General features: G+C 43.0%; 1 protein-coding gene across 1 annotated transcript in view; it reads right to left on the reverse strand.

Annotated features, from left to right (window-relative positions):
- LOC122787540 (multidrug and toxin extrusion protein 1-like) overlaps positions 1-16,119 on the reverse strand; it is a 1,007,044-nt gene that overhangs the window by 440,843 nt on the left and 550,082 nt on the right. The window contains exon 8 of the mRNA XM_044054311.1: positions 8,711-8,808. Within this exon, the coding sequence (XP_043910246.1) occupies positions 8,711-8,808 (98 nt within the window). The remainder of the gene's footprint in view (positions 1-8,710; positions 8,809-16,119) is intronic.

Here is a 16,119-nt window from a genome sequence, read left to right on the forward strand (position 1 = left end):
TTCATCCAGGTTCGGGGTTTTCAATCCCGAAGGATGAGAAATCAGATCCGGAATGGGATCTAAGATCCAGGGCGGAGCTATGAGATGAGACTGAAGGCATGGGAACCAGGTTTGACGAGGCCAGAATGGGGCTATGAGGATAACCCTGCTCCCCAATCGACGAGCTTTCTGCAAGAATTTTGTCATTAACGGGAGAGGAGGATAAGCATAAAGAAGGCTGGATGGCCAAGCATGAACCAGAGTGTCTCTGGGGTTCTCCCCCGGTGGAGGGATTTGAGCAAAAAACTCGCTGCACTTCGCGTTCAAAGGTGATGCAAACAGATCGCAGCAAGGTTGACCCCATTTGAGGAAGATCTGTTTAGCTACTACGGGGTTCTCGTAAGGTGAGAGGATAGTTCGACTCAGCTTGTCCTCTAAAAAGTTGGACCGACCCGGAATGAGCGTTGCTAGCAGAAAACGGTTGGTGGATATCGCCCACTCCCAAACTCTCATGGCCTCTCGGCAAAGAGGGTAAGACCTGGTCTCCCCCTGTTTGTTGATGTACCGGACCACTGACATGTTGTCTGTCTGAATTGCAATAGTCCCTAGAGGAAGAAGGGCATGAAGAGCCTGCAACGCTAGAAGCACCGCCCTCATCTCCAGAACATTGATATGCAAAACGGTCTCTGTTGGAGTCCACATGCCTTGGACGGTTCTGCCCATGCAATGCCCCCCCACCCTAGGTGAGAAGCGTCCATGGTCACTGTGGCTTGGGGTAGAGGCATCAACAAAGGCCGCCCTTCCCGAAGCTCCGGGGAATGGAGCCACCAAAGGAGAGATTCCCTGCAAACCCTGCTGAGGGGAATAGGGAAGTACAACGGATGTCGAAGGATGGACCATTGGACCTGCAAGGTCCATTGAAGAACCCTCATATTCAAGCGGGCTAAGGGTGAAAGGTTGATGGCCGCCGCTATAGACCCTAGAGCCCTCAGGACTAATTCTGCCGGTGGGGCTGGAGACTGTAGAAGAGCTAAGACATGCAGAGATAGATTGCAGAGTCTGTCTGAAGTCAAGAAGGCCTTGGATTGAAGCGTGTGTATTCTGGCCCCTATGAAGTCCAGGGCCTGAGCAGGCTGAAGGGATGATTTTTTGTAATTTATGGTGATCCCCAATAGGTGGGCCAAATGCAGGAAATAATCCCTTGCCGAGCATAGTAGATGTCTGGTGGGAGAGGTGAGGAGCCAGTCGTCCATGTTAAGGAAAGACCTGTATTCCCTGAAGCCTCAGGTGGGCTGCTACAGCTACCATGACCTTGGTGAACACCCTGGGGGCTTGGGTGAGACCAAAAGGGAGGACCCTGAACTGATAATGACTGGCTCCCAACCGAAAGCGGAGAAACCTCCTGGATCACCTGTCCATTTGAATGTGGTAGTACGCATCCTTGAGTTCTATGGAGCACATCCAGTCATTCTCCTGCAGCAGGGGGAGAATAGATTGAATGGTGACCATCCGGAATTTCTCTTTGGCAATGGACGGGTTCAGTGCAGACAGGTTGAGAATTGGCCTTAGGTCCCCCGTCTTTTTTAGCACCAAAAAGAACCTGAAGTAATTGCCCGATCCGGACTGGCCTGGGGGGGATGCGCTGGATGGCTCTTTTTCTTAGCAGCTCTTTTATCTCTAAAGCTGCCGCCTCCCTCTGATTGGGTGGGACATCGGGGAGGCACCCCGACTGAGGGGGAGGATTAAGGAAGGGAATAGAGTAACCTCTCGATATTATTCAGAGCACCCAGTGATCTGTCGTGATGGACTCCCAATGTGCTAGGTGTTCTGAGAAATGCCCCTCGACTGCCTCCAGAGAGGAGCAGTCGGGCAACCCCTCAGGGTTGCTGCGCGGGTCAATTGGAAAAAGGATCCTTCAACCCGAAATTCTTCGGCCCCCCTCTGCCTTTGGGCCGGAATCCACCTTGTCCTCCCCTGCCTCTGAAGGATGAAGGGTCCAGAGCGAAACGGGATTGTTGAGATTTCTGGAACCACATCTTCTTTTGTCCTCTCTGGTTCCTGGAAAAGGACCTTTGAGGAGCCGAGAAGCGGATTCCGATGGCAGACTACATCTTCCTGTCTTTCTCGATCTGGAGTAGCGTATCGCAGACGGTCTTGCCAAACAGCGTAGAACCGTCAAAGGGAGCGTTCACGAAGGACGCTTTGAAGGGTTCTGCAAAATCGCAAAGACGGAGCCAGGCATGACGCCGTAAGGCGATGCCTGCTCCGCTGTCTCTAGCCGCCCCCTCCGTGGCATGGGAGAGAAGCCACATAGAATTGTTGGATATAGACTTTAGAGTGGCCATTCATGCCAAGAAGGTTCTTTTGTCCTCGGCCGACATGGACACCGGGGGTGACCTAGCGTATTCTTTGATTAGATCCCGCTGAAGCCGAATCACATGTGCCAAGTAGTTCAGTGCCCTTACGGAGAAGGTGGCTGAAGCAAACATCCGCTTTCAATCCGGTCCATCGTCCAAGACTCCTTGTCTGGAGAATGTACCGAGGAACTATCCTGCACCAGTTCCTTCTTGGTGGCAGCTGCCACCACCATGGCATCTACTGGGGAACCTTTGCTCCACGCAGTCCTGTCAGTTGGGGGGCTAAGGATTTTATCTGGTCTCCTGGGTATCGGCTCTACAGTGTCCGGCTCCTTCCATGCCCTGGTAGTTATGAGATCTACCAGGGGGTCGACCGGAAGGGACATCCAAGAGGTAGATGGGCCTGCGTCAAACGCCTCTAGAAACACAAACTGATCCGAGGAAGGCTTTTGGGCTGACCACCCTCCTCTAATTCGCAGCATCTCCATGATGTCTCCAAAGGAGACGTCCTCGGGGGTGACCTGGGGGAACCTTCCCCTTCCTCCAAGTCAGTGTCTTCCGTGAGGGACTCGGGGGAGGAGTCCAAGTGCCTCCTTTTACACTTTCATTTGTGAGGGACCTCCTCGGGGGGGATGTCCGAGGAGGGCTCACCAACCAGGTCCTGTTCCTCTAGGGGAACCATCTGGGACGTAAACGCAGGCTGTCCCTGGGGCCGGATGATGGAAGACAGCCCTGCCTGCGAGGGAATGGCGGGTGGATCCGTAGCACGAGCCTGAGGCCTCGAATCCCTCGACAGGACCCTCTCCACAATGTCGAAGGCCGAAGGTGACCCGCTCTCCCTAGGATCCGAGAGCAGCCCCCTCGGATCCGATGTGTGGATCAGCGCCAAAGCAATCGGACCCGAAAGAGAAGTGTGCTCTGACCGCATCGGAGCCGAAGACACACTCACCCCTCCGGATCCGAGGCTTGTCTCACAGCCCCGAGAGCTCAGATCCGAAAAACGACCCGACACACTCGAGGGTACAGCCGGCGTCGAAGTAGCGATTAATATCGGCACAGACTCCCCGGCTCCGAATCTACCCGGATCCGACGGCTCCGAAACCAGATAATGGATCGGAGAAGGAGCAATGGGGGCAAAGAAAGGGGCCGAGCTCCTCCCCGGAGGGAGGGGGGAGGCAAGAGCACTCCCATCTGCATTTGGGCCTGGAGGAATCGAAACATCATCCGGTCCATGTCAGCATCTGAAAGGCTCCTAGTAGATCTAGAGAAGGCCGCCTCGACGACTTCGAAGGTGACTGGGTCTCCTCCTCCGGCTCCGGAGAGAAACGTGGAGAACGGAGCCGAGAGGGGGAAGACCCGGAGACCCTCAAGGGAGAACTGAGCCACTTAGCCGGTGGGGTCAAGGGAGCAGAATCGGCCCGCCGCTTGTGGCTCCTATGTCTCTCCCTGTCACGCTCCTTGTCTTTTCTCTCCTTCTTCCTGGAGTCCCTCTCTCCCTGGGACACAGAGGGAGTTTGATTCCTGGCCAGGGGAGCAGGAACAGATGGCTGAACAGCTGCAGCCGTGGCTGGCGCCACTGAGGGAGAGGAGGAAGAAGCAGAATCCGCGGGCAGAAGGCCTGCAAGGATTAACTTGGTCCTCCTGTCCCTCAAAGCCTGAGGGTTAAAGGCCGCACAGATCTGGCAGCCTGACGATAAGTGATCTACCCCCAGGCAAATAACGCACTGAGTGTGGCCATTGGCTGGGGACAGCTTATGGCCATACTCAGAGCATTTAGAAAATATGGCCTTAGGGCCTTCGGCCATGACAATACACACTCACACACCCTCACACACGCAAATAAGGGTAAGGGAAGACTACACTAACAAACTACTATAACAATCTAAACTAAAAATACTAAGGGATGGTAAATACACACACACACACACACACACAATTTACTGCGGTGGTGGTGCTGCGGTAGCATTGTCGCCTCATAGCAAGACATTGTCCCATTCGATTCTCAGCTAGAGTGTCTTCTGTGTGGAGGCATACGTGAATGGGGTGTGCCTTCGTTGAAGGTTGTGCGTCAGGGCTGGTAACCCGGTACGTAAAAATCCACTACCAATCATTACCGGACCGGAGTTCCGCTGTGCCGACCCCTAACTGGGAAAAGCCGAAAGACACAAACAAACAAACACACAATTTACTGAAGAAATCTAGAGCAAAAAACACCCTATAATAACTCATGAAACCGCCAGGAGCTCGTCTCTCATGCTTCAAGAAGCCACGGCAAATGAGATCTGAGGACTGGAGGGAGGTAGCAGGGTATTATGGGTAAGGGGAGGAGCTTGGAGCTCGGATCTCTAGCTTGGAAAGTTGCTGGCTCGGATCCGGATCGGATCCTTGGATCCGATACCCACAGGTTGCTGATCAAATGAAGTTAACTACTTCAGATACTAGGTTTATCCCCCACTATAGCTCTAATATTAAGATCAAATGTTAAAATGTTCCAGTGTTTCCTTATAACATCTGTGATGATATTCCTATTACTGGAAAAATAGGTGGAGATGCGTACACATCTCTTAGGTGACCCTTTTCTCCTGTATGTTACCATCATTATGTGAAAAACATGGTCTGGCTTTATCTCTTCACCAAGCTGGAACTTCATTAAGTATATGTTGTGTCACATTATCTGTGTGCCCCCCTTTCAATAAATCTAGTCCTCAGATCTGATAGTGCTTCCCCGAAATCCACCTCACAAGCGGTCAACCGGGAAACTCTCATGCCTTGCCCCTTCACCATATTTCTACAAATATGTTTCAGATGTATACTAGTTCTATGGGGCAATGTGTTCCTATGACATTCTTTCCTATAAACCTTGGTGGTAAAACCCATCATGGGATCTCCAATGACCTTAATATCTAAAAATATTCTCTCCCATATGGAATGATTTATGTCGAATTTAAAAAAGTGGTGCTGTTATTCAAGTCTGTAAAATAACATCTCTAAATCTAACAGACTCCCATGCCATATCAAAAATAAATCATCGACAAAATGTCTGTAGACTAACTGATCCCATCTCTTTGATCTAACAACATTCTCATTCTGCCATGTGGCCATGACCAAATTATCATAACTATTGGCGCTAGATGTCCCCATGGCCACCCCATCTCTTTGTAAACCATAACACTGTTTTCAAGTACTAAAGTTTTTTTTTTATCACATTTAGCCTTATTCTTCATGGTCTGAACAAAGACCATGACTAAAGAAAGAAATTCAGTATTAGCTGCTCATCTTTATTTTTCCTTGCATCCTTTCAACATACTCCAATTAGCGAAAACTACGCAGTTCTAAATACGTAGGAAATAAGTGAAGCAAGACAGGGGTCTGGCGATTTAAATAATCTGAGGAACATTTTATTTTCCCAAACTTTTGGTTCAGTGATGGCCTGAACACAAATCATGAGTAAATAAGCCCATTCAACCTTTATTTATTTTTCTCTCAAAGATGAAACAAGGTCCAAGGCTTATTGTTCAAAGCCAACAAAACAGTAGCTAACAATAAACTAGCAAGACAAATGTGAGGGAGGTCTGGGAATACTGCCTGCCTCAATATTCGTCCACTCAAAAAAGACAGTCTTTCTGTGCAACCCAGTAATGTTAGACTAGAATGAAATTGAAGGCACAAGTGGCCACAGTCATATATTTCAAGTGACTGCTGTCATACATATTCTATGTACCTCTCTGAAGTCAGGCCGTACAAAATTGAAAGAATAAACAGAACAAAGTAATACATTTCAACTTGCTGCTGTCAGACATAGGTAAAAATATTGTCTTAGCCCTACACCCAAAACAATGCCACCTGTGTATATAGGAGATATTTTATTGTGAGGAAAGTGAAAAAAATAATCTTGTTGCTCCTAGACAGTACATTGCTCCTAGGCAAAAGCTATAATGACATTCTTTTTACACCTCTAAGGTCTGTGGTTAAAGTAAAGAAATAATAAGTCTGGCAGCTGATACAGAGGGGTAAGGGTGTGAGCTGTAGTTCCTGTGGTACAGGGTTTCATTCTCCTAGCCCTCATTTGCCTTCTGTGTGACCATGAGCATGTCACTTAACCAGACAGTGCTTGGGGGCAACTGAAAATATGGGCTAGGATCTTCAATGGTCCCCTGTAGTGCAAGCCTATTAACTACTCATGAACCTATAACCACACTGCTGTCCCCAGCAACTACCCCGCCATGATATAATGACCATTCATTCACATTTGAAGTTTGTAAGGAAAATTAAAGAAATAAAACCACAACCTTTCCCAGCCCCCCCCCCCCCCCCCATACAGGCTACAGCAACCTTCTGAACAGGGCTGCTTATAAAAGAAGTGGGGTTGAGGACATAGGTCACCAGTAAGTCCATGTCAATATCCATTTATATAGTCTGGGGTTGGGGCCTCGACCCCTAGAATTTCTAAGAAGTTGAATGTTCTGTGATGCATTTTATGCCTTATTTTTTTGGGATAATAACCTGTTAACTACATTTTTTACCAGTGCCCAGCATGACTGTGTATTTCCATAGATAAAAATCGGTGATATATTCATTTTGTGCACACACAGCCCCTGGCCAGTCAGGTTTATCACAAGATTCACAAACTCACAAGCATGCAACAGGCTCACCTTTAAATAAAAAGGAGGAATGCCAGTTCACTTAACAGTATGTCTTTGGGGTGCTGGAGGAAATCACAGCACATATGTAAACCTATACCTATACAGGCACAAACCAGACATGCAGATTTTACATACAAAGTCACAGCCAAGAACTCAACAGAGCAAAGTACTGTGAAATAGAAACCTTAATGAGTCAATGAGCAGTTGATTAAATACACATCCTGCTCCTGCCTAACTGAAATTATGTCCAACTTGTTTCTCTTAAATACACAGCAACTATCACCCCCAAACATAGACAAAATGGCAATGCTCATGTTTGTCACAGAAAGTGAAAAAAATTATGACCAACTTGTTACTCTAACATTACAATGCTCCACATGTGTACACACACACACGCATAAGCCATACCAATACTCATTTAGGCTTTTATATTCATTTCAGCAAATAGAAAACAGTGTGTGACATTATTACTGCCAATCAAGATCAGCAAACTGATGTTAAACAGTCAAACAGCAGCAGGGCAAAGTCACTTTTATTCACTCACTTGAGAAATCTATACATGTCATGGTTACAAAGTTCTCAGAACCTCCTTGATTTTGCCTCATAGTTTTGTCCTGTCCTTCATAAAATGTTTGATTGTTCTGGTAAATAATCGAGGATTACAGTAAGTCAGTAATGCCAGACTTTAGAGTTTCTTATTATTGTTCAGAAGTTGCATACTGATGCAAAATCCATTGCTGTAATAACTTTTTAAGTGAAGAAATATTAATGTTTCTGATTTTATGTCTTTGTTCTCCCCATTGTTTTTGGTTTCAGAATTCTTGAACAAAACTGTTAAGTGTTACAGGATCTGGTGTCCTGCCGGTATTTACAAAAATACCTTCTAAAAGAAGAAACTCTCCCTGAAGATTATCAGAGTGTGCATTTTAAAAGTGCAGGTGAGTAAAGAGATCAGTCATTCCAGGTTGCTGATCTCTAGCTTCTACCTCATGCTCATTCACTGGTTTCCCTAGTTACCAGATTTATCTTAAAACAGGATTATACAGTAATTCTGTTTAGGATAAAGCAGATCATCAGGGAATTAAGAATCTAATTTTGTTTGTTTTCTTAACTCCTTTTAACTCTAGCAAAGCCAGCTTCTGAGGGGGTCCAACACAATTAAGGATAATGGGATCCCCCTGCAGCCACAGGTATTGTGGATACCTAATCGCTAGCTATGGCTGCTAAAGAAATGAAGTTCTGCACAGAAATTACAACAGAATATCACACAACACAAGGTAGAGCTTCCACAACCTCAAGTATACTGCCAACCACCATGAGCCAAAAGGTTTGTTAGGTACAAAACTCTCCAGTCTTCCTGAAAATAAATATGATTTTAAATCCATAGCACCAAGTTAGATGTTACAGAGGAGATAAATCAGACTAACTCCTCTATAGTTTTGCTGTTTTTGCTTGTGAGAGATGGGAGTTGTTTTGCATTCTGCTACATGGCGAGGAAATCATTACTTTCACTTACTGAAGTGAGCGATCTTCCACTACGGAACCAAGGCACTTTAGCCTTAGATATGCTGTATGAGTGAAGTCTTCAGCAGTTTGAAAACACAACTCTTGATATCTGAATTCCCATCCTGAAATTACAAAAAGCTGGCTCCTTCAAGTATAAAAGAAACATTGCAAGACCAAGTCTAAAATAGTCTTACTCGGCATACATATTTTTACACATTACATTACCTCCCCAAGTTGCTGTATGTAACTTTTTCCACCGGATGTATATAAGCAGCAAAATAGCTTGTAAGAATTGAGAGATGGTGTTGGCTGCTGCAGACCCCCTGGAAAGAGAAGAACATTTCTAATGTATGTCATTTTTGCAAATCAAGCTTTTCATTTCATTCAGCTATTTATACTTAATTTACTCAGTGAGAATGAAGCTTTTTTATGATACTGTGACAACAGACACAAATATAGTCATGTCACATAATTAGCTACAAAATATTCATATCAAATACAACTTAAGACATGAAAAGTGTGATGCCCCTGCACTGGGCCAGTAATCAAGGAGCCTCAATCCTCACCACTGTCAACAGCTAGGGACGTACACACTGGGAGGATGACAAGTACACACATAGAAAAGTATAATTTCCCTTAACAGCACACAGAGATCACAGTCAGTCTGGGGCATGTTTCTCCCTCTTTCTCCAGATCCCCAATAAGACTCCCCGTTGGCACAGCTATAGGGTTAAGATATCAACTGAGGGGCCAAGACAAGACCCCCAGCACCCTCTCTGTCCAACCAGTGCTTCGTGTCCCTGCCCAAGTAGCTGACACATACACACTTTGAGATTTGGTTTATATACAAACACACACACACCTGGGGAAGGCTGGCACAGCTTTACTAGCTATGCCCCCTTCTGCCAGGACTATAAAGCAGTTTCCACTGCCACCAACCCCTACTTATCAGCTACTATAAGGCCCTTACAAAGGGTGTCCAATCCTACTATGTAATGTTACTATTATCCAAATGGTAGTCTGACCAAGACTTGCAAGGCTATTTAGGAGTGGCCTATACAGTGTCACCAAATACATATGCAAGTACACCAAGAGCTTAAATATGCCTCACAAATACCAGCTACAAAAATAGGTTTAAATATATTTAATAATAAACAATAAAAGAATAGGACAATACTCAGTTGATCAATACAGTAAAGTCAGAGTTCAAAATCACAGAAAATATTTTAAAACAACATTGCAGGACAGTCTCAAACACAGAAAACATGTAAAGTAATCTTTACTATATTCTTATCTATATCTAAAACAGATACTATGCCCTAAATCTTACAGCAAGGCAAGTGCAGATAGTGATGATGAATGGATGTTCGTGCTAGGTCCAAGACAAAAGTTCTTAAATTAATATTAAATATTACTGCTGGGTTAACTTGGATGATATCACTTTTTGTCACCTGACTTAAGTTCCCAAGTTAGCCACCCCCCCCCCCCGTGGCATTTGACATCTCCTTGTGAAAAATACATAGCCTTCAGATGTTTGCAGTTGCTAGAAGACATAATAAAACACTTACAAAAAATGCAGAAGGCACCCTATTTCTAGACATCCTGTCTCCTTGCTGCATTGAAACTTTTATAACACAATCGTAAAGTAATTTAAATTCAACTTATTTTCTTGAAGTTTTGCAAGTTAACTATGTATGTTCCAGTTTCTATTATTAAAACATACATTTGTACAGGTATACAGTTTACATACATTTCTGTTCATTTCCAGTAGGGTACACTGTGGACACATCCTTGAAGCTCAGTACTGTACAAACTCTGTTCAATACACACTTCTGTACCAGTGGTTTAATTAAGCAACAACCGATGACATGGTGTGGTATATTGAAGATTTACCCATGGTTGGTGTGGTTTAATCACGAGAGCGAAGCCAGAGTGATTAAATAAAGCCAACCATGGGTAAATCTTCAATGTACCACAACCACAGAGTTGGTTATTGCTATTATACAATGACATTATTTAAGAAAAAAATACTTACTTTTCTTAAATAATGTCTTTGTATAATGGCGCATTACTGTTCTTCCACCGGTGGTGGTATACTGCTTCCTTGTGTTGATGTACTGCGCATGCATATGGCACTTGAGTTCCCACGCATACCCAGTACAGCAATGCTTTGAAACGGAATCAGCGGAGAAAAGAAAGTCTCTGTTGCTCCGTTTTTTGTTTTTATTAAAAAAAAAAAAAAAGTTTTGGACACCTTATATCAACGGAAAAAAGTTTGGGCGACCGGACCTTTTTCCATTGGTATACTGTGGGATTTACAATGGGCCAATCAGCGTGCATGTTTTGGAATATTAATGGGGAGATCATTGTATAATATACACATAACATATAGTGCTAATACATTTGGTAACACAAGCCACTGCATCATGCTGGTATTCACAAATAACATATAACTACTTACAAAACTCCAGATAGCTGAGCTGGCAGTAGTGTCTACTTTTGTTACATTTCTATGTAAATCATATTAATATTCTCAAATGACATATAATTATTTACAAAATTCCAGCTAACTGGGCTGGCAGTATTTCACTTGTGTCACAAAAATATCTGTCAAATATTTTCTGAAATAACTATATTAAGTTCAACAATTACTTATCTATTTTCTTGCCACTGGAAATCATCCTTAAGACTGATGGCTGTTGCATAATGGCCGGGTATACAGCTTTAATGTTAATGAGCCAGTTACAGAGATTTGTAAGTCATGTCTAGAAATCCTGAACATACATGCTTTTAAAAGCCTACGGGTTTGGAAAGAGATAAGTACAATTTTCAGTGGAAATACTTCAACTACAATACTCTGAAATTCTCTTAATGCATGAAAGGTAGATGAGAACTGGAAGCTTCAGATCCAGACAACTGATTTATTCCTTACTGAGAGTGGGTTAACTGCGATCCCTGAAAAAAAACAGTATGCTAAACTCCTGCAAGTCATTGTTGAAGAAGCCCTGAAAGTATTTAATAATTCAGCTTCTCTTTAATTGAAAAAAGAATGGAAATAACTCATGGAGAAGTTCAGAAGTTAATGTTAGCCTAGAATTTGCCATTTATGTAACACTTATTTGTTACAAGAGTAAAGTATATGCTTAATTTACTGTAAAAAATAAATACTGTGAATCTGTTCAGTTGCACAACTGATTAATAAAAGACAGAATATTCCGTGGGATAAGAAATGTAACTAGAAACTGGCTATTAAAAAAAAATACAGTACACAATTTGTGTAAGTAAACTTGGCACAACTGTAGATGTTCAAATGATTACTGCTGCAGCAGCCTAAGGTATATATGGGCTATATACTGCATAGGATACAACGGTTGGCCAACTTCCAAAGCTTCAGGGCACCTTCCACATGTCCAAACCTTTAACTCAATCAGAGCTGACTAAAAGACACGTATGGGTGCCAAGCCCTTCAGCGCCTTCAGGCAGAAAGAGAAGCTGAGCCCTGAAACAACATTGCTAGGAACATGAAAATGTCTACACCCTGGCATAAAAAACACAACAGAAACAAAGGGGAGTGGAGGGATCAGCTACTGTAGCAGTGTTCATTCACACATCTACTGTTATGGTAAGTTTACTTAACAACTGTACTGTGTTCATCATATTGATAACTGTTGCAGTAGCCTTAGCTGTACTAGTAGATTACCATAGCTAACTACATTTGGAAGGTGGAAAGAGAAGAGTCTAGGAACCCTGAGAGAATGGTCCTAGTAAAGTCTGACCTAGACTCGGAAAAGGAATCTAGCTTGTATTGAATTTAAAACTGTATACAGAGGACCAAGTTGCTGCTTTCAGAATACTTAGAGTCCAGCTCTTTCCAAAACCCATAGATGAACCCAATGCCTTGGCAATATATGGCTTGACCCTTCCTGGAATACTTTTACCGTGGTGGAAACAATAAAAAGTAAGCCTGAGACAACCACTTTGAAACAGTCTTATCTGACAGGTGTTGTTCCTTCTTACCTTCACAAGAAATAAATAACTGGACCAGACATCTGAGAGATTTCGTTCTGTCAAGATAGTACCCGAGCTGTCTGTGGACATCTAAGATATGGAGTAGTCTTTCTCCCTCATTTTTAGATTCAGTAAAGAAAATGAGGAGCTGGATAGTTTGGTTTAAAGTAAACTTGGATACCACTTTAGGCATAAAAGGATTATTTCTCAAAGAAACCAAGTGCCTATGGAAAATGAGGTAGGAGATGACTCACCTTAACAGCTTGCAACTCGGGTACCCTTCTTGCTGAGGCCAGAAGCAATCAGTAAAACTGTTTTCCATGTTAAGAACTTCAAGTCAGACAGATTAGCTGTTTCAAATAGAGCAAATGATGTTAGCTTTTCTAACACAAAATTAAGGTTCCAAGGAGGGGCCATCAGTTTACTTAGTGGCCTCATGCAAAAACCCTTTCAAGAACAGTTTGACATGCAACTGCAAAGAGGAGGATCTATTGGCAGACATGCTGAAATGGTTAATAAATAAAGGAATAAGAAAGGCCTCAGGATAATAACTCACACAAAAATTGTAAAACCAGAGAACAACTAACCCTCAATGGTTTGTTGTTGGCACCAAATAGAAAACATTTTCCATTTAATTAATATATGACTTTCTAGTAACAGGCTTTCTTGCCTCCATTAGTACGTGTTGCATGTCCACAGTAAACAGGTACCTAAATAGCATTAAGACCTTATCATTCAGGCAGTCAAATGAAAATGACTGATGTCAGAGTGCATCAAACACCCCATTTTTGTGTGAGCAGATCCAGTCTGTGAGGAAGCTTGCTGTAATTGCCCCGGCCATTTCTGAAAAAAAGGGGGAACCACAGTTGCCTAGGCCAGAACAGAGTCATCACAATGACCTTAGGGGATCCCTTCTGAATTTTCAGAAGTATCCTGGATATTAGGGAGAAGGGTGGATAAGCATATAGGAACATTTCTGTCCAAAGAAAAGAAAAGGCATAGGTCTTCCAGGTCTTCTTGCACAGGGTCCAGGAATAGAATCTTGCCAGTTTGTTGTTCAGAGAGGAGGCAAAAAGGTTTACTTGAGGAGCTTCTCATAGATGGATCATATCTTGGAAGACCCCCGATCTAGTTGGTCCTGCTCAGCTTGTTTGCCACACAGTTTTGTTTTGACAGAATATAGGATGCTTGTAGAGTAAGACTACACTTTAAAGCTATATCCCATGCTAACATGGCTAGTCTGAAAAGGGGGTAAGACCTGGTTCCCTGTTGCTTATGTACCACATCACTGTAGTATTACCTATAACAAACTGAAGTGGTCCTGGGGACTAGATGTGATTCAGAAAGTTGAGTGCCTTGATAAAGGTAAGAATCTCTTTTGTGTTTATGTCATTTTGTCTAAATTTGTTGTCAGGGATACCTTGCACTTTTCTCCCCTTGCTATTGCTCCCCAAGCAAAGTCCAAGGTATCTGTAGTGACTGACTGATTTGGAGCAGGGACGGAGAAGGGAAGACCTGGATTTAAGGATATCTGCTTTCGCCACCAAAAAGATTTATCGTCTAACAAACCCCAGCACTGGGATTAAAAAAAAAAAAAAACAGGAGTTGATGCCAGGACCAAAGAGATTTCAAATACCACTGTATCTTTCTCATGTGGAGTCTTGCCAGCGATATTATGAAAATCAGACATGCCATGAGAACCAAAATCCTGAGGTATTCCTTCTCAGGGACTGAAGTCAGAGTTGAAAATCTTAGAAAGAGATCCAAATAAGTATCTATTTTTACCTATAGAATAAAAGTTCTTTGAACTGAAGTGTCTAGTTGACATCCCAGTAACAAATCCTGTGAGAGAGTCAAGAAAGACTTTTGACTGTTATTTTGCACAAGCTGGGATTCCAAGAGATCTCTCACCAAAGACAGAAATTCCTGACAATTTGAAAAAGACTCTGCAAAGATAAGCAAGTTATCCAACTATGAAAATGTGGATACCCTGCAGCCTGCAATGAGCTATAACTGGAGCTAGACACTTTGTGAACACTCTTGGTGCAGTCGATAGTCCAGAGGTTACGGCAGAGAACTGATAATGTGATCCAGACTTAAGAAACATCTGAATTCTTGATGAATAGGCATGTGATGGTAAGAACCTTATAAGACTAGTGTTACTAGGAAACTTGAAAGAGGAAGAACAGGTAACAGGTTGTAAAGTAGCACAATTATGAATCACAGCACTATCACAAACAGGTTTTGGAAAGAAAGATAAAGAAAATGGTCTTCAAGCATTTTCTTTCTGTGGCAGCAGGAATATCTTTGATTAAAAACCCTTTACACAATTGGGAAGGAGGAATTGGTTTTATCAGTCCTTGGCACGGCATGTGATGAAGAACAGGAGGGAACAAGAGAGTCTGATCTGGAGGACGAGGAATTATCCCCTGGAAAGGAAAAATTTCCTACCACTGCTATCTGTAACCTTGATGAATGATATTCAGAGCCCATTTATCTGAAGTAATCTGCAGCCAAAGAGAAAAGTGGAGATTAAGACTTTCTGGAAGAAAAGGGGGGCCAGGGTGGGAGAGGATCACAAGGGCTCTTAAATAATCATTGAGAAATATTGAGCTGCCCATGGTTTTGGGAGATTAGACACTTCTTTTTGGAAGTCCCGTGCCATTACTTCTTAAACATCTGTTTACCTGAATTCTGTTGAGCCTGTTTTTTGCCAAAAATGGGTGATGAGAAAGAAAATCTCTTGGACAATTTGTAAAATGACGTCTGAAAAATCTTAGCGATTTGATGGACCAGCTTGCCCCTTTCATCACATTTTTGACCACCTCTACAGCAGAGGGGGCAAATACAAAATCTCTATCCGGGTTCCTATTATATAATCAAAGACACAGTCCTTTAAATGTGTCTTGATCAAACTTGAAAGCACGAAACAGCAAAATAGCGAAACAGCATATAAGCGATTTCTTCCCCTGTGAAAGAAATCGCTTGACCGCCTCCGTTACTTTGCCATTTTCTTCACTGTTGTGCGATCTTGCAGTTGGTGTATTTAAGTAGGAGGGGTGTGTGGGGCACAGTCCCCACATCGGGGGAGAAGCCCCCCACTTTATGTAATGTTTTGAAATTTTTATTTATTTATTTATTTATTGGAACAGTGATTTTTTTTTCCTGGATAAAAAAATCGCTGTTCCGAGTGTTCAGCATTCTAAGCTTTTACTTACATGGGGTCGATAATTCAGCGTTCACTTTTTTAAGCGTTCGCTGATTTAATATAGACCCCTCTATCCAAGGGAGAATTTAAAATCTCATTTTTATCATCATTTGTATGTTCTGAGAATGCAGCCATTCAAACCTCTTTAAAACTGCAGCAGTGGCTATCCCCCTGGAAGTATCATCAACAGAGTCATACACACTGCAAACAATGACTAATGATCTGTGCAAAAGAAGAAACTTATTTAATTTCCTCACAAGAAGAAACTACAAATAAAGTACTTATACTTTCACAATTTGGCAGAACAAACTAACTTATGACCCTTACAATTCAAAATTCTTAAAACCAAATTTTCAGAAGTAAACAATTTTTCTTCTATACCTATGAATATTTTTCCCATCCTTATCAGAAACAATAG

The sequence above is a fragment of the Protopterus annectens genome, chromosome 13.part0 (assembly GCF_019279795.1).
Source record: "Protopterus annectens isolate FY-2018-M chromosome 13.part0, PAN1.0, whole genome shotgun sequence".
Classification (NCBI taxonomy): Eukaryota; Metazoa; Chordata; order Ceratodontiformes; family Protopteridae; genus Protopterus; species Protopterus annectens.